At 40.4% G+C, this 23,932-nt stretch overlaps 1 protein-coding gene across 1 annotated transcript; it reads left to right on the top strand.

The window, feature by feature from the left end:
• The first annotated feature begins 572 nt into the window (after positions 1-572).
• grna (granulin a) lies at positions 573-23,488 on the top strand. Its single transcript, XM_063472418.1, has 27 exons — positions 573-633; positions 1,241-1,381; positions 2,197-2,334; positions 2,443-2,571; positions 4,622-4,703; positions 4,790-4,896; positions 5,025-5,178; positions 5,305-5,385; positions 8,619-8,716; positions 9,756-9,921; positions 10,001-10,098; positions 11,139-11,304; positions 11,384-11,481; positions 12,522-12,687; positions 12,767-12,864; positions 13,904-14,069; positions 14,149-14,246; positions 15,286-15,451; positions 15,531-15,628; positions 16,668-16,833; positions 16,913-17,010; positions 18,050-18,215; positions 18,295-18,392; positions 19,432-19,737; positions 21,410-21,646; positions 21,757-22,014; positions 22,739-23,488. Exons 2-27 carry the CDS (start codon positions 1,241-1,243, stop codon positions 22,880-22,882), a joined length of 3,723 nt encoding a protein of 1,240 aa, XP_063328488.1. The 5' UTR covers positions 573-633; the 3' UTR covers positions 22,883-23,488.
• The last annotated feature ends 444 nt before the right edge of the window (positions 23,489-23,932 follow it).

The raw sequence follows: 23,932 nt of genomic DNA, 5'->3' as shown, positions 1-23,932 counted from the left end.
TAATTAAAGTGCAGCGTATAAATCTTCCCAGACGTTTACACTGATAAAATTTTTCTTCACTTGCAATATCTTGATAGAAGTGTTATGTTATAAGTTGTGTTGTGTGTCTGTTGCCCTCTTGGTCAAATGTCTCTTGAAAAGTAGATTCTTTTGATGCTATTGTCAACGACAATCACCTTTTACTGGAATAGATAGATAGATAGATAGATAGATAGATAGATAGATAGATAGATAGATAGCATTTTCGGCAAATACAGGAAATCACTTTTTGGCAGCCAAATACTGTACCACACAAACAGGATGATATTGTAAGAAATCCGTATTTTATTATTAGTCACAGGCTCCTGATGCATTTTTAATGGCTGCAAATCCTTAGTAAATAAATATGCTTCTTTGAAATTCTCAACTGTGGCTGTAGGCTACTACGCTGATTTATAAATATTAAAAAAAATGATTTCATTGAAGAGGCAGGGCTGGCGTTAAAAGGTGTACAGCAACATTAAGGCACCTCCTCTCCCTCCCCGTTCGGGGTGTGTTCAAAACTATGCAGGCTATCACTTGTGTCATTTTGTGGCGAGACTCTTGTGAAACACCTACTCACAACAGCCCTTCTGTTCATTTTTTTCAATAAAGGTAAGAGCATCAAAAACTTTATTTCGTCTATCATCGCATTTATGCATGTATCGGTGCGGACCTTTTTAAAAGCTGTTTTAAGTTTCACAGTCTGTGTATTTATCTTAGTTCAACTGTGTCGCTCAGAATTTTCCCTGAGAGGCTCGATTTTTAGGATAATTAAGGACTATAAACCAGACAAAAGTGAAAGTGGATTTATTTCATTTGAGACGGTGCATTTGTTTTGCTTATACATATGATGATAAAAGAAACATCTTCAATAAAGTTGAACATCTGGAGGAAGAAGAAAACTACTGTTTTGTCAGAGACAGCATTTGAGCTCAATGTTTAGACCCGGTTCATCAGTTTTATTTGACATTTTCCCTTTAAAACTCGAACCGAGCTGACCAGATAGTTTTTGTTTTGTTTTTTTGGAGACAGACATAAGGAATATAACGAGGCACCACTAGCATGACTGTCCGAGCATGGTTATCAAACTCTTTGTGACCTGATATGATCAAGAATGTGTGCAGAATTTTAATGTACAAATATAATTTGTCGTGGTGGTCAGTGAAAGAGAGAGCCCCCCTTCCGCCAGTTTCACTTTCCTTTTGCTTGTCCCCTCCAGATGCAGAAGTGGGTTGTGATCTGCTGGGCCGTCCTGGCTGTGGTTGGTGCTGATGTGTGTCCAGATGGAGGGCTATGTAAAGAAGGGGAAACCTGCTGCAACAGCCCAGCAAACGGTTACGGGTGTTGCCGATATGAAAACGTAAGGCTAGGTGTGATTATACCATCATGCAACTTGAATGTTCACGACAATGTAATTACATTTATTGTACTTATTTTAATTGGCTTCCTTTTTGCAGTAAGAGTGGGAAAAAAACCCAACAGATATACATTTGGGTTTATGTTCTGCTAGTAACTCATTTAAACCAAGTTTTGATTTGTGGAAATCTCACAAGCTCTAAAAACAAAACAAAAAACAAATGTATAGAAACACATCTACAATTATAATCAGAAGAAATGATTGCTGTTATTGATGGTTTACTTAAAACCAGAATCAGACCTGTTATAAGTTATTTTGCTATACGACATTTGTTTAAATCAATAAAAATCTATTAGCTTTATATATTAGTATGAACAGTTTCATTCACACCAACTAAATGCATTCCTATAGACTAAAAACAGCTCAGCTTATTAGCCATCAAGTATGTAAATATTAAAGAGTAAAATGTGTAGTGTTCATGTCTTCATGGTAACTGGACAAAATCTTCTATAGATTTCTGTTTTAAAATAACTCCAAAAGTGCAAAAGGGAGGAATTCCATCCTAACCTATTGAGCAAAGCTGCAGTACGTCACCTTCAGTGTAGGTAAATTGTCCCTTTGTCTATAGTTAAATGTACATGTGAGATAACCCTTCACTTATACTTTAAAGTAAATATAATTATGCAGCGATACTATTCACCCTCAGCTGTGTTTTACTACTTTGAAATCCAGATAGAAGAACGTGTCGCTTTCCATCAATGTGATAGCTGTTTCAAACTTTGGTAGTCAAAGTATTTCTACTACTGCTGTCTCCTCAGGCTGAGTGCTGTGATGATCACATCCACTGCTGTCCAGCGGGAACAGTCTGTAATAAAGCCGTATCTGGCTGTATTAATACCACCCTGACCATCCCCTGGGTGAACAGAACCCCTGCTGATCAGCCCAAACTCTTTAAAGTAAGGGTCATCACACGTTAGCTGTTTTCTGTCACAAAGACAGATTAAACAATCGTGGTGGATTAAAAGAAGTAATGCTGTCCTTTTTCCCACTGTCTGACCACTCAGTCACTCAGGATGGTCAAGGCGTACGAGTTACGGGAAGACGACAACATCTGCCCCGACCTGTCTCGATGCCCTGCTGAGTATTCCTGTCTGAAGGGTGTGACGAAGTTTGGCTGCTGTCCTCTAACTCAGGTAAGCTAACCACCACAAATAAGACACGCTTCATATACTTAAGTAGCATTGAGTGGAAAAACAAAGTGAGTGATCACACTAATCTTGAATGAAGGAATCTTGAATCTAATAGGGGATTTCCATACATACACACCGATCAACCACATGATTAAAACTCGTTATTCTAATATTGTGCAGCCAAAAGAGCTCTGATCTGAAGGGGTACTCACTCGGGGGTCTCTGAAAGTTTTCACTACCAGGAAATTAGTGGCAGAGTTAGTCTGCAAATTTTTTGGTGACTGGTACATATCAGATTAACCTGCATATGATTACTAAGTACATGGCAACAAGATGGTCGTCTATTCACGTCACCTGTCAGTAGCTTTGATGTTTTGGATAACAGGTTCACGTATTCTTCGCTAACAGAACTCATTTTCCATATTTTGTCCCCTCGTCATATTCAGTTATTGTCAGTTTAATGTGGCATATTCATTTCCAGCATCATCACACTTCCTTTAAAGCTCCCTGTTTGTTACTGTACTTTGGGTACGGCATGTTTAAACATCTTTCACTTCTGTTTTTTCATCTTGAATCACACCACTGTAACAAATGTTGGTGCTGAACAACATAGTACAGTTTGGTAAAACTACACCTCCCTTCTCTTTGCTTTTCTAAAGAGTCACACTAAATAAATCTTAACATTTTTTCTATACTTTACAAACTGCATTTAAGCTGTTAACAACTCCACCTGCTGTTACAGAACATCCATTAGGAAAGCTATAGATATTTCCCTTACCCACCCCACAGGCTCTCGTGGGAAAAAGTAAAAAGATGTCTTTATGTTACTGGGTTACAGTAGGAAGTTGAATCTATTTAAACAACATGCACTTTAGAATACTTTTTGTTTATCATCTTGAGTCTTCTGTTTAAAGGGAAAGCTCTAACAGAAATTGGCTCAGATCTACAAATCCTTTTATTATGTATGACCAAAACTTCAGTATCTTTCAACAGCACCAACGCAACAATTATTTATGTCTCGTCTCACTGTTTTTTTTCTGCTTGTATTTTATTTAAATTTAAGTTTGGGCCTTTATCTTTTTGAATTTCCAGATTTATAGCTAACGGTCTTTCAAGTGATTAACAAAAAAAGTCCCTAACCATGTAATCGATGCCGTGAAAAAGACACTTGCACAGTGATAGAGCTTACTTCCTCTCAAAAGAGGATCTTTCTTTGATGCTTTGTTTGCATAGCTGGTTGACCCACTAAGCTGTTACACTTTACTGAGGACAGTCAGTGTGTTGGAATAGATTTTTGCTCTTGTCATAAGTTTAATGTACACTTACCTCCCACTTAATTAGGTACACCTTCTAGCTTGGTCGAGCTTTTCACTTCAAAACAGTCAAACTTTAATGGCACATAACTTGCATATTCTATGATTGCAGTCTCCTCACATAACAAGCACCTTTAGTTACTAACTAAATATCTTTTTGCATCTTGAACTTTGCAAAGTGATGTTTCTCAGAGATTTTGGTACATTGACATGATAACATCAGATTCAGATCCATTCAAAGAGTGCTCTGTTGGACCGAGATTTAGTGACGGTGGAGATCTTTTGAGTACATTGACCTCATTGTTATGTCAAGAAATTACGTTGAGCTGATCTGAGCTTTGTGTTGTGTTGCGTTAACCGGAGGGAGGCAGCCGTCAGAAGTTGGGTATACTGCAGCCATAAAGGGATGGACATGGTTAGCACACAGGCTGTGACATTTAAAAGATACTCAGTTAGTACTAAAATACACCATGAAAACATCCTGCAAACATCACACCACCACCAGCTTGAACCATTAATATATTAGTAGGATAGCAGCTGAAAAAGTGTACCTAATAAACTGGCTGGAGATTGTAAAAGTGGTCTCTGCTTGCACTATAACAGCAGCTGGTCGTTTGGTGGTCTTTATTTAACACTGAACCTTTTTTTCTCTTTGAAATCTTTCATTTACTGCATGAATAGATAAACGGTTCCAATGCTTTTGTTTAATTCATAATTCTTGATTTCCTCACTGCTATCAGGGAATCTCCTGCCCCAATGGCAAACACTGCTGCCCTGAGGGCCACAACTGCAGCGCAGACAGCCGCGCCTGCATCAAAAAAGGTTCAACTCCCCTGCCAAAGTATTGTCATTCAATTGTATCACTATTCCTTGTTTTGAATTTTAATGTTCATGTGATGTCTTTGCAGAGTTCGTGGTTACAGTTCTGTGCAGCGATGGCGTTTCGGAGTGCCCAGATGGTACCACCTGCTGTGAAACAACAGAAGGCAAATGGGCATGCTGTCCACTACCAAAGGTACAAAATGCTACTTCATACTATGAGTGAGATCATGAATGACAAAAAAAAAGTCAAATTATGGATTTGCATGTCCTGCATTGACGTCCAGTTATCGTGACTTTATGGTGTTTTATCCATGTGAACAGGCCGTGTGCTGCGCTGACAAGATACACTGCTGCTCTGAAGGGACCACGTGTGATGTCGAGCATTCCAAATGCATTCACTCTTCTACCAAGAAAGAGATGCCAATGTGGGCAAAGCTCCCTGCCAGAGTGAGAGCAGCTTGGGAAAACCAGAAAGGTCAGAAATTTTTCATTGACTGTTTTTCTGTGAACGTTAAGCTTACTTCCTTGTTCTCACTAAGTATTTGAAAGTGTGTGTGTGGTTTTTTTTTTCATCCTGATCTTTGTGTTTTTCTGTTCCCAGAAGTGCCAGCTGAGGCAGTGAATAACACAGGAACAGAAAACGCCCCCAAAGTCACCACAGCCAATCTGCTTCCTCCATCTGGTAAGACAGTAAATGTGTCATCAGTTGCTAAGGCAGCTGCAGGTGAGACTATCCCCATGTAACAAATAATGTAGAACAATGAGACTGAAAAAAAAAGCACATGATTTATCACAAGACACAAAGGTGATTCCATTTTAAGTTTCAACATCTAAAATGACTGCTGATAAATTTTAGCTTCATATGTCAAATGCTTTCCAAGATATTATTTTTTAAAAGATGGTCCACTGACCCAGTTTCTATTAATGAGAAACTATTAATGAGAAATACGTAAAGTTTTCACTGGTCTTTCTTACCATCAAAATAGATCAGCATCTGTAATTTGGGACAGTTACATTGAAAAATGTCTAATTATTAGCTAAAATCTAAAGGAAAACTCCAGCAATCCTGCTATGTCTCATATTCGAGCACAAACTAATAATATTCAAATTGTAAAAGATTATTGGTGACAATTTCTGAATGATATATATTGAATCTAACAGTACTTAAACTTAAGAAAATGGCCCGGAAGACCATGAGAAGAACCATGAGAATTCATATTGACAGGGTTCAGATTTACCAAGTCTTTGACTTAGTTACATCAATGATCAATGCCTGACTTAACGCAGATGTGCCAGTGCGTGCATAATTAATAGTTCAGGTAAATCTTTTTTTTCTTACCAGTTGCATTATTTCCTAGTATGACAAGACAAATCTGGTGCTGATAGGCAGGTCTGTCCAGCTATAACTAAACGTTGCAACACCCCGTCGGCGCAGAATGTTTTTGATTGGCAGTAGTTTTTCCCTTACCTGCTGCTAAGCCTGCTAACTATTACAACATGTTTATAATGCTTGTTCCGAAACATCACTGTGACTCATGAAAAACATGAAAAACATGTCAAAATATTACAATGCTCGCAGCCCAGTTTTGACTTTTAATATGATATCGAGGTAAAAGGGGGAGCCACTGCAACTTCAGAACTATGTAGTGGAAGTCTTTTGTGGGACAAGCCAGAATGCTAAGAATAAATAACGCACAGATACAGATACCTGCTAATGAGAGCTAAGTAACATGCAAATAGAATTTCACACTTTTTGGATGTGCTGTTAATACAAATAACCACACAGCAAGCCACATTTTTATTGTTATGTGTCAATTATTGTGTTTATTAAAAAAACATACTTGTATGCCAAGTATGGCCAAGAGGTCCAGTTCTGTGAATCAACAGTTTAGCAGTCCTGTCTGCATTCACCAGTCACTCAAATCAGCCACAGCCTAACTTTAAGTTTCAATAAACAATAAATAATCTAAACTCTTACCAGAAGAGCTGAAGCTGTTATAGCTGCAAACGGTGGGCCGACATCATATTAAACCCTTTTGGTTAAGAACAGGATGTCACTGAAGTTCAAATGCTAGTGAAGACAGATGAGTGAATACTTTTAGCAATATAGTGTATTTCTGGCTTCTGAATTGGCCTCAGCATTACACAGTGGGCAATACGTCATTGTTTCCGCTGTTAGCATCTATAGCATATATGCATCTTCAAATTTATATATTTTTAATGTGATGATTTTTGTTGTAATATCATGGAACAAAAAAACACTGATGCCGAGGGACAGAAACCTGATGTACCACATGGTTTGTTTGACAGAACGAGCCTGACAGTCAACCTTTTAAAGTACTTAGAAAAAGCTGAAGTTTTGTTTGTAAGAATGGCTTTTGTAGCGTGACATCTAAATTGTTCAGGTATGTGTCACTTTATTGGTAAATACTTCCTCATATAACACAGACTGCTCCAAACTGACTCTGATTTGGCTACAAGAGAAAGGAATAGTGGTGAATTCAGCTGTCTTAATACAACAGGGCTTTTGCCTGCATTACTTCTGCCCAAAACAGCTCTGTTCCTCCTCAGTTCCTGGCAGCTATGAATGGATTATGACTTTATTCAGACAGGAATGATTTCTCTTTCCTCCATGAGGAAAGTACTTTTGCTGTGTTTTGTGCAGCGAGCACATCAGGACACATTTCTTTGATTAGCTTTAACTAGCCTTTACTGCGTCCTCCTTCAAACTGACCGCCTCTTTTTAAGTAACAAAGAATGCACAATGTCTCATATGTCTCATTGTCTCATATTTCCATCATTTGGTCTGAATTCAATGTCATTTACTTTTATTGAGCCTCATCATCACCATCACTATCATGGTCCAACACAAATGATTATCTTGGAGTCATTTGGACAGTTATTGTAAGTGTCTGTAAAAGTCCTTGTGTCATAAAGCAGGCTTCTTTAGATCAAGACAGGTATTCAATTCGATGAAACTTTTAGCTCAATTTAATTATATAGCATTGATTCACAACAAAAGTCACCTCAATGTTAGTGAAAAAACTCCAGTTATCAGACAGGAGCAGGAGATCCACCTGATCCATCTCTAACTATAAGCTATATTAAAAGTTTTAACAGTAAACAGGGTGTCCATGCCCTAAATCCAAACTGGGAGCTGGAAAGCTGAAGGCGCCGGCTCCCATTCTACTTTGAAAAACCCTAGGAACCACAAGTGAGCCTGCGGTCTGAAAGTGAAATGCACTATTGGGATAACAGTTTTATGAGGTGTGGATAAGATATGACAGGCCCTGATCATGCAGGACTTGGTATGTCAGGAGAAACATTTTATATTTAAGTGGCAGTCTTGTAATCATTTTAGTCTTTTATTTAAATAAAATATGTTTTCAGGTTCGAGTTTTTAAATTCTTGGTCACAGAATGGATGTCTTTACTGACAGGTATTTAAATAAAACAAAAATATTTAGAGACATGTCCCTGGTCTCTGGTAAATTATTCTAGTTTATATATTATATTTAGTTTACTGCACAACTCAGAATAAATATTTAATTGATTGGCAGGTCTTCATTTTCTTTTATTGGGTTCATGTTCTGCTCCTCTTTTTTGCATTACTGCTACCAACTCACTGACAACTGCCATTGCTTCATAACACTGCTAGTGGTTATAATATAGTATAATACTTTAACATGGAACTGTAACTGTCATCAATTCTAAATTTGGCAGATTTCTACAAAATCGCATGCATATTATGTTACTGGTTGTTTTTATCACTGTTATAAAAAATGTAGTTGTAATTTCAAATGGTTCATGAGGAAGATTATTACCTGCGGTCAGTAGAAATGAGGGCTCGAAATGAGTACAGTGATGATTCATGAGAGGATTTATTTTCCCAAATGTCTTTTTGTCTTTTCTCCAGGCAACAATGTCAAATGTGATGACACAAAATCCTGTCCTGATGGCAATACCTGCTGTAAAACCAAAGATGGTAGCTGGGGCTGCTGTCCTCTGCCAGAGGTTAGCACTGAACTGAAATAGGTTTTTACACCACATTTCTCAAAAATACCTTATTAACCCATAAATAATTCCAAATGTACTCCAAACACAAAACTGTTGTTAATGTAAAGCTCCCCCACTCTGCATGGCTCCATGAAGCTATCACCAGGAGCCTGTTAGTTAAAGGAGCTTAACCTGTTGTATGTACTGTAAGTCCTGTGTCTTGTACAACAACTGGAGACCACTTAAGTATCACATAAAGAATCACATGAGATCAAAGTTGATTACAGTGACAAAGGTACCGATGCATGCCGGTGCATGTTGTTTAGCTAAGTTACAGCTAGCTGGCGAACTGGTCCCATTATTGACTATTCTTTACACCATCATGGTGACACAGTGGTTTAGTGGTCATTAAACCACTGTCACTGCCACATGTCACAGTAAGGAGCTTTGAACCCTGGCTGGTGTGTGGCTCCTCTGGCTTTCTCCTACAGCTCAAAGACATGCCCCTTACAATGAATGGTGATTTTGTTTTTGTTCTACATTGGCTGTAATTGTGATGTAGATACAGTGTATGGAAATAAGTGTTGTTAGCAGTGTATGGTTTAACATCTGACTTGCAGTGTAAAATCACTCTGAGGTCAGTAAAACTGGAGCAGTGCTTTATAAAGGTGAGTGGGTTACATGATGTACTGCTGCACCCACTTTACTTAAGAAGAAAAAAGAAAATTCTGTGATTATCAAGTGTAGATTTCAGTATTTCCGCACTGACCTTTGACCTTGTCTTTGCTAGCCTCCAGACAGGCACAGTCGGTTTGTGTAATGCCTGACCACAACCAAAAAAAAACACAAAACAAAACAGGTTGTTGTATTTCTTGAGATAGCTAACAATATCTTTAATCCACAGTGCATTTAATCTATTTTATTTTTTGTCAACATTTTTAACCAAGCACTCTCTGGCTTGTTAGCACCAGCTCTGTTTGTACTTGAATTTGACTGCATGTGGCTGCCTCTCAACAGTGTCTGTGACTGACTGCACTTCTATCTTTTTGCATAAAAGGCAGTCTGCTGTGACGATCACGAAACCTGCTGCCCAAGCGGCACCACCTGTGACACGGCCACCGGGTCCTGCAATGGCCCATCAGGCTCAACACCCATGCTAAAGAAGCTGCCTGCGTTTCTTACTGGAGGAAGACCAGCGGAGGAGAAGAAGAAAGAAAAAGAAGGCAGGATTAACTGTGATGCCCACACCAGCTGACCTTAGCCTTTCGTTTTGCCCTAAATGTCTTTTTGTCTTTTTTCCAGGCAACAATGTCAAATGTGATGACACAACATCCTGTCCTGATGGCAATACCTGCTGTAAAACCAAAGATGGTAGCTGGGGCTGCTGTCCTCTGCCAGAGGTTAGCACTGAACTGAAATAGGTTTTTACACCACATTTCTCAAAAATACCTTATTAACCCATAAATAATTCCAAATGTACTCCAAACACAAAACTGTTGTTAATGTAAAGCTCCCCCACTCTGCATGGCTCCATGAAGCTATCACCAGGAGCCTGTTAGTTAAAGGAGCTTAACCTGTTGTATGTACTGTAAGTCCTGTGTCTTGTACAACAACTGGAGACCACTTAAGTATCACATAAAGAATCACATGAGATCAAAGTTGATTACAGTGACAAAGGTACCGATGCATGCCGGTGCATGTTGTTTAGCTAAGTTACAGTTAGCTGGCGAACTGGTCCCATTATTGACTATTCTTTACACCATCATGGTGACACAGTGGTTTAGTGGTCATTAAACCACTGTCACTGCCACATGTCACAGTAAGGAGCTTTGAACCCTGGCTGGCGTGTGGCTCCTCTGGCTTTCTCCTACAGCTCAAAGACATGCCCCTTACAATGAATGGTGATTTTGTTTTTGTTCTACATTGGCTGTAATTGTGATGTAGATACAGTGTATGGAAAATAAGTGTTGTTAGCAGTGTATGGTTTAACATCTGACTTGCAGTGTAAAATCACTCTGAGGTCAGTAAAACTGGAGCAGTGCTTTATAAAGGTGAGTGGGTTACATGATGTACTGCTGCACCCACTTTACTTAAGAAGAAAAAAGAAAATTCTGTGATTATCAAGTGTAGATTTCGGCATTTCCGCACTGACCTTTGACCTTGTCTTTGCTAGCCTCCAGACAGGCACAGTCGGTTTGTGTAATGCCTGACCACAACCAAAAAAAAACACAAAACAAAACAGGTTGTTGTATTTCTTGAGATAGCTAACAATATCTTTAATCCACAGTGCATTTAATCTATTTTATTTTTTGTCAACATTTTTAACCAAGCACTCTCTGGCTTGTTAGCACCAGCTCTGTTTGTACTTGAATTTGACTGCATGTGGCTGCCTCTCAACAGTGTCTGTGACTGACTGCACTTCTATCTTTTTGCATAAAAGGCAGTCTGCTGTGACGATCACGAAACCTGCTGCCCAAGCGGCACCACCTGTGACACGGCCACCGGGTCCTGCAATGGCCCATCAGGCTCAACACCCATGCTAAAGAAGCTGCCTGCGTTTCTTACTGGAGGAAGACCAGCGGAGGAGAAGAAGAAAGAAAAAGAAGGCAGGATTAACTGTGATGCCCACACCAGCTGACCTTAGCCTTTCGTTTTGCCCTAAATGTCTTTTTGTCTTTTTTCCAGGCAACAATGTCAAATGTGATGACACAACATCCTGTCCTGATGGCAATACCTGCTGTAAAACCAAAGATGGTAGCTGGGGCTGCTGTCCTCTGCCAGAGGTTAGCACTGAACTGAAATAGGTTTTTACACCACATTTCTCAAAAATACCTTATTAACCCATAAATAATTCCAAATATACTCCAAACACAAAACTGTTGTTAATGTAAAGCTCCCCCACTCTGCATGGCTCCATGAAGCTATCACCAGGAGCCTGTTAGTTAAAGGAGCTTAACCTGTTGTATGTACTGTAAGTCCTGTGTCTTGTACAACAACTGGAGACCACTTAAGTATCACATAAAGAATCATATGAGATCAAAGTTGATTACAGTGACAAAGGTACCGATGCATGCCGGTGCATGTTGTTTAGCTAAGTTACAGCTAGCTGGCGAACTGGTCCCATTATTGACTATTCTTTACACCATCATGGTGACACAGTGGTTTAGTGGTCATTAAACCACTGTCACTGCCACATGTCACAGTAAGGAGCTTTGAACCCTGGCTGGCGTGTGGCTCCTCTGGCTTTCTCCTACAGCTCAAAGACATGCCCCTTACAATGAATGGTGATTTTGTTTTTGTTCTACATTGGCTGTAATTGTGATGTAGATACAGTGTATGGAAAATAAGTGTTGTTAGCAGTGTATGGTTTAACATCTGACTTGCAGTGTAAAATCACTCTGAGGTCAGTAAAACTGGAGCAGTGCTTTATAAAGGTGAGTGGGTTACATGATGTACTGCTGCACCCACTTTACTTAAGAAGAAAAAAGAAAATTCTGTGATTATCAGGTGTAGATTTCGGCATTTCCGCACTGACCTTTGACCTTGTCTTTGCTAGCCTCCAGACAGGCACAGTCGGTTTGTGTAATGCCTGACCACAACCAAAAAAAAACACAAAACAAAACAGGTTGTTGTATTTCTTGAGATAGCTAACAATATCTTTAATCCACAGTGCATTTAATCTATTTTATTTTTTGTCAACATTTTTAACCAAGCACTCTCTGGCTTGTTAGCACCAACTCTGTTTGTACTTGAATTTGACTGCATGTGGCTGCCTCTCAACAGTGTCTGTGACTGACTGCACTTCTATCTTTTTGCATAAAAGGCAGTCTGCTGTGACGATCACGAAACCTGCTGCCCAAGCGGCACCACCTGTGACACGGCCACCGGGTCCTGCAATGGCCCATCAGGCTCAACACCCATGCTAAAGAAGCTGCCTGCGTTTCTTACTGGAGGAAGACCAGCGGAGGAGAAGAAGAAAGAAAAAGAAGGCAGGATTAACTGTGATGCCCACACCAGCTGACCTTAGCCTTTCGTTTTGCCCTAAATGTCTTTTTGTCTTTTTTCCAGGCAACAATGTCCCATGTGATGACACAACATCCTGTCCTGATGGCAATACCTGCTGTAAAACCAAAGATGGTAGCTGGGGCTGCTGTCCTCTGCCAGAGGTTAGCACTGAACTGAAATAGGTTTTTACACCACATTTCTCAAAAATACCTTATTAACCCATAAATAATTCCAAATATACTCCAAACACAAAACTGTTGTTAATGTAAAGCTCCCCCACTCTGCATGGCTCCATGAAGCTATCACCAGGAGCCTGTTAGTTAAAGGAGCTTAACCTGTTGTATGTACTGTAAGTCCTGTGTCTTGTACAACAACTGGAGACCACTTAAGTATCACATAAAGAATCACATGAGATCAAAGTTGATTACAGTGACAAAGGTACCGATGCATGCCGGTGCATGTTGTTTAGCTAAGTTACAGTTAGCTGGCGAACTGGTCCCATTATTGACTATTCTTTACACCATCATGGTGACACAGTGGTTTAGTGGTCATTAAACCACTGTCACTGCCACATGTCACAGTAAGGAGCTTTGAACCCTGGCTGGCGTGTGGCTCCTCTGGCTTTCTCCTACAGCTCAAAGACATGCCCCTTACAATGAATGGTGATTTTGTTTTTGTTCTACATTGGCTGTAATTGTGATGTAGATACAGTGTATGGAAAATAAGTGTTGTTAGCAGTGTATGGTTTAACATCTGACTTGCAGTGTAAAATCACTCTGAGGTCAGTAAAACTGGAGCAGTGCTTTATAAAGGTGAGTGGGTTACATGATGTACTGCTGCACCCACTTTACTTAAGAAGAAAAAAGAAAATTCTGTGATTATCAAGTGTAGATTTCGGCATTTCCGCACTGACCTTTGACCTTGTCTTTGCTAGCCTCCAGACAAGCACAGTCGGTTTGTGTAATGCCTGACCACAACCAAAAAAAACACAAAACAAAACAGGTTGTTGTATTTCTTGAGATAGCTAACAATATCTTTAATCCACAGTGCATTTAATCTATTTTATTTTTTGTCAACATTTTTAACCAAGCACTCTCTGGCTTGTTAGCACCAGCTCTGTTTGTACTTGAATTTGACTGCATGTGGCTGCCTCTCAACATTGTCTGTGACTGACTGCACTTCTATCTTTTTGCATAAAAGGCAGTCTGCTGTGACGATCACGAAACCTGCTGCCCAAGCGGCACCACCTGTGACACGGCCACCGGGTCCTGCAATGGCCCATCAGGCTCAACACCCATGCTAAAGAAGCTGCCTGCGTTTCTTACTGGAGGAAGACCAGCGGAGGAGAAGAAGAAAGGAAAAGAAGGCAGGATTAACTGTGATGCCCACACCAGCTGACCTTAGCCTTTCGTTTTGCCCTAAATGTCTTTTTGTCTTTTTTCCAGGCAACAATGTCCCATGTGATGACACAACATCCTGTCCTGATGGCAATACCTGCTGTAAAACCAAAGATGGTAGCTGGGGCTGCTGTCCTCTGCCAGAGGTTAGCACTGAACTGAAATAGGTTTTTACACCACATTTCTCAAAAATACCTTATTAACCCATAAATAATTCCAAATATACTCCAAACACAAAACTGTTGTTAATGTAAAGCTCCCCCACTCTGCATGGCTCCATGAAGCTATCACCAGGAGCCTGTTAGTTAAAGGAGCTTAACCTGTTGTATGTACTGTAAGTCCTGTGTCTTGTACAACAACTGGAGACCACTTAAGTATCACATAAAGAATCACATGAGATCAAAGTTGATTACAGTGACAAAGGTACCGATGCATGCCGGTGCATGTTGTTTAGCTAAGTTACAGCTAGCTGGCGAACTGGTCCCATTATTGACTATTCTTTACACCATCATGGTGACACAGTGGTTTAGTGGTCATTAAACCACTGTCACTGCCACATGTCACAGTAAGGAGCTTTGAACCCTGGCTGGCGTGTGGCTCCTCTGGCTTTCTCCTACAGCTCAAAGACATGCCCCTTACAATGAATGGTGATTTTGTTTTTGTTCTACATTGGCTGTAATTGTGATGTAGATACAGTGTATGGAAATAAGTGTTGTTAGCAGTGTATGGTTTAACATCTGACTTGCAGTGTAAAATCACTCTGAGGTCAGTAAAACTGGAGCAGTGCTTTATAAAGGTGAGTGGGTTACATGATGTACTGCTGCACCCACTTTACTTAAGAAGAAAAAAGAAAATTCTGTGATTATCAGGTGTAGATTTCGGCATTTCCGCACTGACCTTTGACCTTGTCTTTGCTAGCCTCCAGACAGGCACAGTCGGTTTGTGTAATGCCTGACCACAACCAAAAAAAAACACAAAACAAAACAGGTTGTTGTATTTCTTGAGATAGCTAACAATATCTTTAATCCACAGTGCATTTAATCTATTTTATTTTTTGTCAACATTTTTAACCAAGCACTCTCTGGCTTGTTAGCACCAACTCTGTTTGTACTTGAATTTGACTGCATGTGGCTGCCTCTCAACAGTGTCTGTGACTGACTGCACTTCTATCTTTTTGCATAAAAGGCAGTCTGCTGTGACGATCACGAAACCTGCTGCCCAAGCGGCACCACCTGTGACACGGCCACCGGGTCCTGCAATGGCCCATCAGGCTCAACACCCATGCTAAAGAAGCTGCCTGCGTTTCTTACTGGAGGAAGACCAGCGGAGGAGAAGAAGAAAGAAAAAGAAGGCAGGATTAACTGTGATGCCCACACCAGCTGACCTTAGCCTTTCGTTTTGCCCTAAATGTCTTTTTGTCTTTTTTCCAGGCAACAATGTCAAATGTGATGACACAACATCCTGTCCTGATGGCAATACCTGCTGTAAAACCAAAGATGGTAGCTGGGGCTGCTGTCCTCTGCCAGAGGTTAGCACTGAACTGAAATAGGTTTTTACACCACATTTCTCAAAAATACCTTATTAACCCATAAATAATTCCAAATATACTCCAAACACAAAACTGTTGTTAATGTAAAGCTCCCCCACTCTGCATGGCTCCATGAAGCTATCACCAGGAGCCTGTTAGTTAAAGGAGCTTAACCTGTTGTATGTACTGTAAGTCCTGTGTCTTGTACAACAACTGGAGACCACTTAAGTATCACATAAAGAATCACATGAGATCAAAGTTGATTACAGTGACAAAGGTACCGATGCATGCCGGTGCATGTTGTTTAGCTAAGTTACAGCTAGCTGGCGAACTGGTCCCATTATTGACTATTCTTTACACCATCATGGTGACACAGTGGTTTAGTGGTCATTAAACCACTGTCACTGCCACATGTCACAGTAAGGAGCTTTGAACCCTGGCTGGCGTGTGGCTCCTCTGGCTTTCTCCTACAGCTCAAAGACATGCCCCTTACAATGAATGGTGATTTTGTTTTTGTTCTACATTGGCTGTAATTGTGATGTAGATACAGTGTATGGAAAATAAGTGTTGTTAGCAGTGTATGGTTTAACATCTGACTTGCAGTGTAAAATCACTCTGAGGTCAGTAAAACTGGAGCAGTGCTTTATAAAGGTGAGTGGGTTACATGATGTACTGCTGCACCCACTTTACTTAAGAAGAAAAAAGAAAATTCTGTGATTATCAAGTGTAGATTTCGGCATTTCCGCACTGACCTTTGACCTTGTCTTTGCTAGCCTCCAGACAAGCACAGTCGGTTTGTGTAATGCCTGACCACAACCAAAAAAAACACAAAACAAAACAGGTTGTTGTATTTCTTGAGATAGCTAACAATATCTTTAATCCACAGTGCATTTAATCTATTTTATTTTTAGTCAACATTTTTAACCAAGCACTCTCTGGCTTGTTAGCACCAGCTCTGTTTGTACTTGAATTTGACTGCATGTGGCTGCCTCTCAACATTGTCTGTGACTGACTGCACTTCTATCTTTTTGCATAAAAGGCAGTCTGCTGTGACGATCACGAAACCTGCTGCCCAAGCGGCACCACCTGTGACACGGCCACCGGGTCCTGCAATGGCCCATCAGGCTCAACACCCATGCTAAAGAAGCTGCCTGCGTTTCTTACTGGAGGAAGACCAGCGGAGGAGAAGAAGAAAGGAAAAGAAGGCAGGATTAACTGTGATGCCCACACCAGCTGACCTTAGCCTTTCGTTTTGCCCTAAATGTCTTTTTGTCTTTTTTCCAGGCAACAATGTCCCATGTGATGACACAACATCCTGTCCTGATGGCAATACCTGCTGTAAAACCAAAGATGGTAGCTGGGGCTGCTGTCCTCTGCCAGAGGTTAGCACTGAACTGAAATAGGTTTTTACACCACATTTCTCAAAAATACCTTATTAACCCATAAATAATTCCAAATATACTCCAAACACAAAACTGTTGTTAATGTAAAGCTCCCCCACTCTGCATGGCTCCATGAAGCTATCACCAGGAGCCTGTTAGTTAAAGGAGCTTAACCTGTTGTATGTACTGTAAGTCCTGTGTCTTGTACAACAACTGGAGACCACTTAAGTATCACATAAAGAATCACATGAGATCAAAGTTGATTACAGTGACAAAGGTACCGATGCATGCCGGTGCATGTTGTTTAGCTAAGTTACAGCTAGCTGGCGAACTGGTCCCATTATTGACTATTCTTTACACCATCATGGTGACACAGTGGTTTAGTGGTCATTAAACCACTGTCACTGCCACATGTCACAGTAAGGAGCTTTGAACCCTGGCTGGCGTGTGGCTCCTCTGGCTTTCTCCTACAGCTCAAAGACATGCCCCTTACAATGAATGGTGATTTTGTTTTTGTTCTACATTGGCTGTAATTGTGATGTAGATACAGTGTATGGAAATAAGTGTTGTTAGCAGTGTATGGTTTAACATCTGACTTGCAGTGTAAAATCACTCTGAGGTCAGTAAAACTGGAGCAGTGCTTTATAAAGGTGAGTGGGTTACATGATGTACTGCTGCACCCACTTTACTTAAGAAGAAAAAAGAAAATTCTGTGATTATCAAGTGTAGATTTCAGTATTTCCGCACTGACCTTTGACCTTGTCTTTGCTAGCCTCCAGACAGGCACAGTCGGTTTGTGTAATGCCTGACCACAACCAAAAAAAAACACAAAACAAAACAGGTTGTTGTATTTCTTGAGATAGCTAACAATATCTTTAATCCACAGTGCATTTAATCTATTTTATTTTTTGTCAACATTTTTAACCAAGCACTCTCTGGCTTGTTAGCACCAACTCTGTTTGTACTTGAATTTGACTGCATGTGGCTGCCTCTCAACAGTGTCTGTGACTGACTGCACTTCTATCTTTTTGCATAAAAGGCAGTCTGCTGTGACGATCACGAAACCTGCTGCCCAAGCGGCACCACCTGTGACACGGCCACCGGGTCCTGCAATGGCCCATCAGGCTCAACACCCATGCTAAAGAAGCTGCCTGCGTTTCTTACTGGAGGAAGACCAGCGGAGGAGAAGAAGAAAGAAAAAGAAGGCAGGATTAACTGTGATGCCCACACCAGCTGACCTTAGCCTTTCGTTTTGCCCTAAATGTCTTTTTGTCTTTTTTCCAGGCAACAATGTCAAATGTGATGACACAACATCCTGTCCTGATGGCAATACCTGCTGTAAAACCAAAGATGGTAGCTGGGGCTGCTGTCCTCTGCCAGAGGTTAGCACTGAACTGAAATAGGTTTTTACACCACATTTCTCAAAAATACCTTATTAACCCATAAATAATTCCAAATATACTCCAAACACAAAACTGTTGTTAATGTAAAGCTCCCCCACTCTGCATGGCTCCATGAAGCTATCACCAGGAGCCTGTTAGTTAAAGGAGCTTAACCTGTTGTATGTACTGTAAGTCCTGTGTCTTGTACAACAACTGGAGACCACTTAAGTATCACATAAAGAATCATATGAGATCAAAGTTGATTACAGTGACAAAGGTACCGATGCATGCCGGTGCATGTTGTTTAGCTAAGTTACAGCTAGCTGGCGAACTGGTCCCATTATTGACTATTCTTTACACCATCATGGTGACACAGTGGTTTAGTGGTCATTAAACCACTGTCACTGCCACATGTCACAGTAAGGAGCTTTGAACCCTGGCTGGCGTGTGGCTCCTCTGGCTTTCTCCTACAGCTCAAAGACATGCCCCTTACAATGAATGGTGATTTTGTTTTTGTTCTACATTGGCTGTAATTGTGATGTAGATACAGTGTATGGAAAATAAGTGTTGTTAGCAGTGTATGGTTTAACATCTGACTTGCAGTGTAAAATCACTCTGAGGTCAGTAAAACTGGAGCAGTGCTTTATAAAGGTGAGTGGGTTACATGATGTACTGCTGCACCCACTTTACTTAAGAAGAAAAAAGAAAATTCTGTGATTATCAGGTGTAGATTTCGGCATTTCCGCACTGACCTTTGACCTTGTCTTTGCTAGCCTCCAGACAGGCACAGTCAGTTTGTGTAATGCCTGACCACAACCAAAAAAAACACAAAACAAAACAGGTTGTTGTATTTCTTGAGATAGCTAACAATATCTTTAATCCACAGTGCATTTAATCTATTTTATTTTTTGTCAACATTTTTAACCAAGCACTCTCTGGCTTGTTAGCACCAACTCTGTTTGTACTTGAATTTGACTGCATGTGGCTGCCTCTCAACAGTGTCTGTGACTGACTGCACTTCTATCTTTTTGCATAAAAGGCAGTCTGCTGTGACGATCACGAAACCTGCTGCCCAAGCGGCACCACCTGTGACACGGCCACCGGGTCCTGCAATGGCCCATCAGGCTCAACACCCATGCTAAAGAAGCTGCCTGCGTTTCTTACTGGAGCACCGACTACAGTGCAGCCTACAACTGAGAGTCCAACAACAAGCTCTAAACCAGAGGAGGAGGAGAAAGAAGGAGAAGGCATGATTAACTGTGATGCCAACACCAGCTGCCCTCAGTCGACCACGTGCTGCTACATGAAGAATTTTGAGAAGTGGGGCTGCTGCCCGCTGCCTGAGGTGAGTTCCGCTTCTTCACAGCATCACTGACCTCGAGTGAATCTTCTATCTCTTAGTAAACATCATTATGCAGCACCCCAGCAGCATATTAGTCACAGTTTAAATTTATAATGACAGGATGACATACAAAAAGCTTAAATCAGAGTATCAATAAGGTTGCTAAAATGGTTGCGTTCATTGGCAGTCCCTGGAAAAGTTAACATTAACGTCACTATTACTACTACTTTTCATCATAACAACCCTTACACATATGTGTTGCATCTATGAGTTATACTCACACTCCTGATATATACGGCAGTGTTTTGGAAGAGAATGCAAATTTGTAAGTCTGGAGTTGTTGTTTTTTCACACAACACACAATCGAGGCAGTTGACATTAACTATGAGCACTAACTAGTCCACAATCACTGATCAAACACATTGTGTGAATAAGTGTCATAGTACAGTACACAGTTTCATTTGCAGAGCTGTTGTCATTTAACCCTCCAGTATACAAGCAAATGCTTTTCTGCTCTAACTTCAGGTGTCACACAAATTATTTGTGCCATTCCAAAAACTAATTTCTGTCCACTATAAGACAAAGGAACACATCACTGATACCTGCAGGCCTGGCAGCACCTGTGACATTCAGCAGTCGCCTCATTGTTCTGACACACAAAACAAAACTATCCACTACACTACACATTAACTGCACACTTGAAACACACTAAACGTCACAAATCTTTCACCTCTCAAAACTAGTTTTCTCCCTCTTTCTTTCGCTCGCTTGCCCTCCCACTCCCCCTCTTCCTAAACAACCAAATGCCACATGGTACCATATAATTTTTTGATCGGGCTACATGCTACATTTTTCCATCAATGGAAAGGGGTGTTTTTTTCTTTTTTTCTTTTCTTTTGGGACACTTTCCTTAGAAAACGCTGTTTATACTGTTTCTTCCCGCTGTAAACATAAACGACGATAGTATTCAGGAAAAAAGATCATGCATATTTTTAATCATGACGTGTTGAAAAATAGTAACACGTCTGCATCGAGTTTTTTGTTAGTAACGGTAACGGCGTTGTAACGATAGAAATAGTAATTAGTTAGATTACTAGTTACTGAAAACAGCAACAGCGTTTATTTTAATGCTGTTTACTCCCATCAATGCTCATTTTAGACTATGTGGTGCGAGGTGGGGGGCACACAGATCACTGAGCAGTTTTTAGGCCAGCTGAGATTTGTCATTTCTAAAACTGCCTTTGAAGCTGAATTAAGTTATGAAAGAAAAACCTGCCGCCCACACTGCAGTCACGGGAGATGTTAACTGTAACTGAATGTCACCTGTTCATCAAGCCCCAAAAAAGCACAACTAGACATCATCTTTAGTCTTAATTTGCATGGTGATATCCCGTTTTCTTGTTTCACATCTTTTCTTATATTCCTGTTGAGAACTGGTGACTTTACCAGCTTAAAGGCCGCAGTCACTCAAATGAACTCGAATGAACTTTCTTTTGGTTGCCACTCTGAATTTATAATAGTCATTTATAAACTGATGTGTCTTTAAATTTGTAGAATAGCATTTCAGCATCTTCTTCAGACTCTCTATAACCTTTATATATACCAATGAAAAAAGAAGTGAAACAGCAGAATTGATGATGTGAAAGCCACCACTCATGCTTTCACTTCTCCCCAGGCGGTGTGCTGTGAGGATGGGAGTCACTGCTGTCCTGACCAGTATAAATGTGACAATAGCTGCATGTCATGCATAAAAGGGGAAGTGGTGATTCCATGGTACACCAAGATTCCAGCCATTACCAGCGATGAGGCCGAGCCCTCCTCTGTCCAGTGCGAAGGTGCAAACCAGTGTCCTGAACAAACCACCTGCTGCAAGCTGTTCACAGGCGAGTGGGGCTGCTGTCCACTCAAAAATGTAAGTGATCAGTGAAAGGAGCATGAAAATATCATATACTCTGGTAGCCGTCTAGTCAGGTCAGGCTTTGCAACTGGGGAGTATAATTTGCACCAATTTTGTGTCTCCAGGCTGTTTGCTGTCCAGATAAGGAGCACTGTTGCCCACAGGGTTACACCTGTGATGTCTTATCCAGATCCTGCCAGAAGCTCATCATGATGCAGCTGGAGAGAGTCCCACTGACACCGGTGTATCTACTTGAGCCTCAACCCCAGCTCAGCCCAACAACGCACGAAGACATCAAGTGCGATGACAAGACCAGTTGCGGAGATGATGAAACCTGCTGCAGGACTTCTGCCACTTCCTGGGGCTGCTGTCCATCTCCTAACGTATGATTTACAGTGATAACTCCTGTTTCCTTCCTTCTGCTTTATTTTAACTGTCAGACTTAGCTAAGAACAGTTAGTAAACCAAGGGCTCCAAAATTTTTCATATGCTTACCTCAGAAAAGGGAGGCTGCTATTTCGAGATCACTCCTGGAAAGTCCAGTTTTAGGTCAGCAGATGAAAGTAATTTTACTTCACATTCATAGTAGTATTTCCACATTTCTCTACTATATACAGGACTTCTCTACATTTCAGTTCCATCCTTCAATGAAATTATAACCCTTTACACAGTTAGGTTAACTTTTACCAGAGTGCATGGAGAAACTCGACCATTTTACCGCCTAAATTAGATCGAAACATATATTCCACTGCTTGAGATTCAAAATGAGCTCCATTATAAACAAACTAGTAGGTCAAACCACTGCTGACATGATTAGGTTTTAAACTAATTTGTTATATAATAAAGTAGGCCTCTAAACAGAGCCATGAGGAGAACTTTGCTATTTTAAAAAAAGTTGGTGGTAATACTGTTATGTTTTTGTGTAATACTAAAAGCAAATCTGTACTTACATTGCAGCATGTTTTTAAAAAATGCCTTTAAAAGCTGAATTGTGAGGTTTTGTGTCGATGCTGTATAAAAGGGGGAGCTTGTAGGAGTTAAGTAAACCATCCAGTTTTTTTTCCACCTCCAGTTTAACAGACTATCCTCCCTCTGTCCTCCCTCTAGGCGGTGTGCTGCAGCGACATGAAGCACTGCTGCCCAACCGGGTACACCTGCACCGAAGAAGGCTCCTGCATCCAGAACTCCAAGCTTTACTGGCCCAACTGGCACGTGTTCCTCGCCAACAAAAAAAGAGCCCTAATTGTGTGAAAACGCCACCTCTAAACTGTTACTAGTTTTAGTTTTTGCATATAACGCACTAATGGAGAAGGGATCCTACATTAATTTTAAAATGCTTTGTTTTTAAATAACACTTTGGAAACGATTTGCACCTCAGGTGCTAAGATGTTTGCAATCTTGAAGTTGAACGTTTCGGTCTGAATGCACCTAATTATATAGATGACCGCGTGACTAATGTATTTAAGGAGTTATCTTTGTTATTCTAAGCACACTCAGTTTGTCACTTGAAACTCTACTCCATCCACAATAGAAGACAGTCGAAACACTCCACTTGTCAGTCATCTGTTTCTTTAAGACTTGCTACAGCTGCCTTCTGTTAAAAAGGTCATTTCTTTATCAATAATAATCAATCTAAGCCTGATCCAATATCTTTCATTATTCTGAACATTCACTCTGATCATTTAATGATTTTGTGGTGTAATTACTCATTAAATCTTGGGTTCATAATTTTGTGCATTGGCTTAGTAATCTGTGTTAATGAGGCAAAGGTGAAGAAATTCATGCTTGGGTCATCATACTCTGTCAAACTGTCACATTATCTATTAAATCAATAAAAGAGAAGTGACATTATTAAAACTTGTCCAGTCACTTATTATGGTTTATTAGGAAGGTTTGTGACAAAAGAAAATGCAGTTTATGAATGCTGTTATATTTATTTTACTGTGCTGATATCTGCTACAAATAACATTATAATATTTTTTTTATAAATATAAATAATTGTGCTCCTTTGTCACATTTCAAAAAGCCCATGTAAATGATATAAAGAAAACAGCTGTTACAATAAGGAAGTCCACTACAATTGCACGTAAAGGATTACCTGGCCTGTTTTTCCTTATCCTTACTTCCGGCACAGAATTTCACTTTTTAGGGTGACGTCGTACTGCTGGAGATTTTACGTTCTTTTTTTTTTTGAAACGCTGATTTCAGGTTTTATGTGTGCTCGTGCTGCCTCCTGTCTACCAGCAGTAAAAATTACAGCTTACGTGGAAATCCAAACATCCGATTCTACGTTTCAAAATA

The sequence above is a fragment of the Pelmatolapia mariae genome, linkage group LG4, assembly GCF_036321145.2.
Source record: "Pelmatolapia mariae isolate MD_Pm_ZW linkage group LG4, Pm_UMD_F_2, whole genome shotgun sequence".
NCBI classification, from domain to species: domain Eukaryota; kingdom Metazoa; phylum Chordata; class Actinopteri; order Cichliformes; family Cichlidae; genus Pelmatolapia; species Pelmatolapia mariae.
This window is presented reverse-complemented; position numbering and strand designations above follow the sequence as displayed.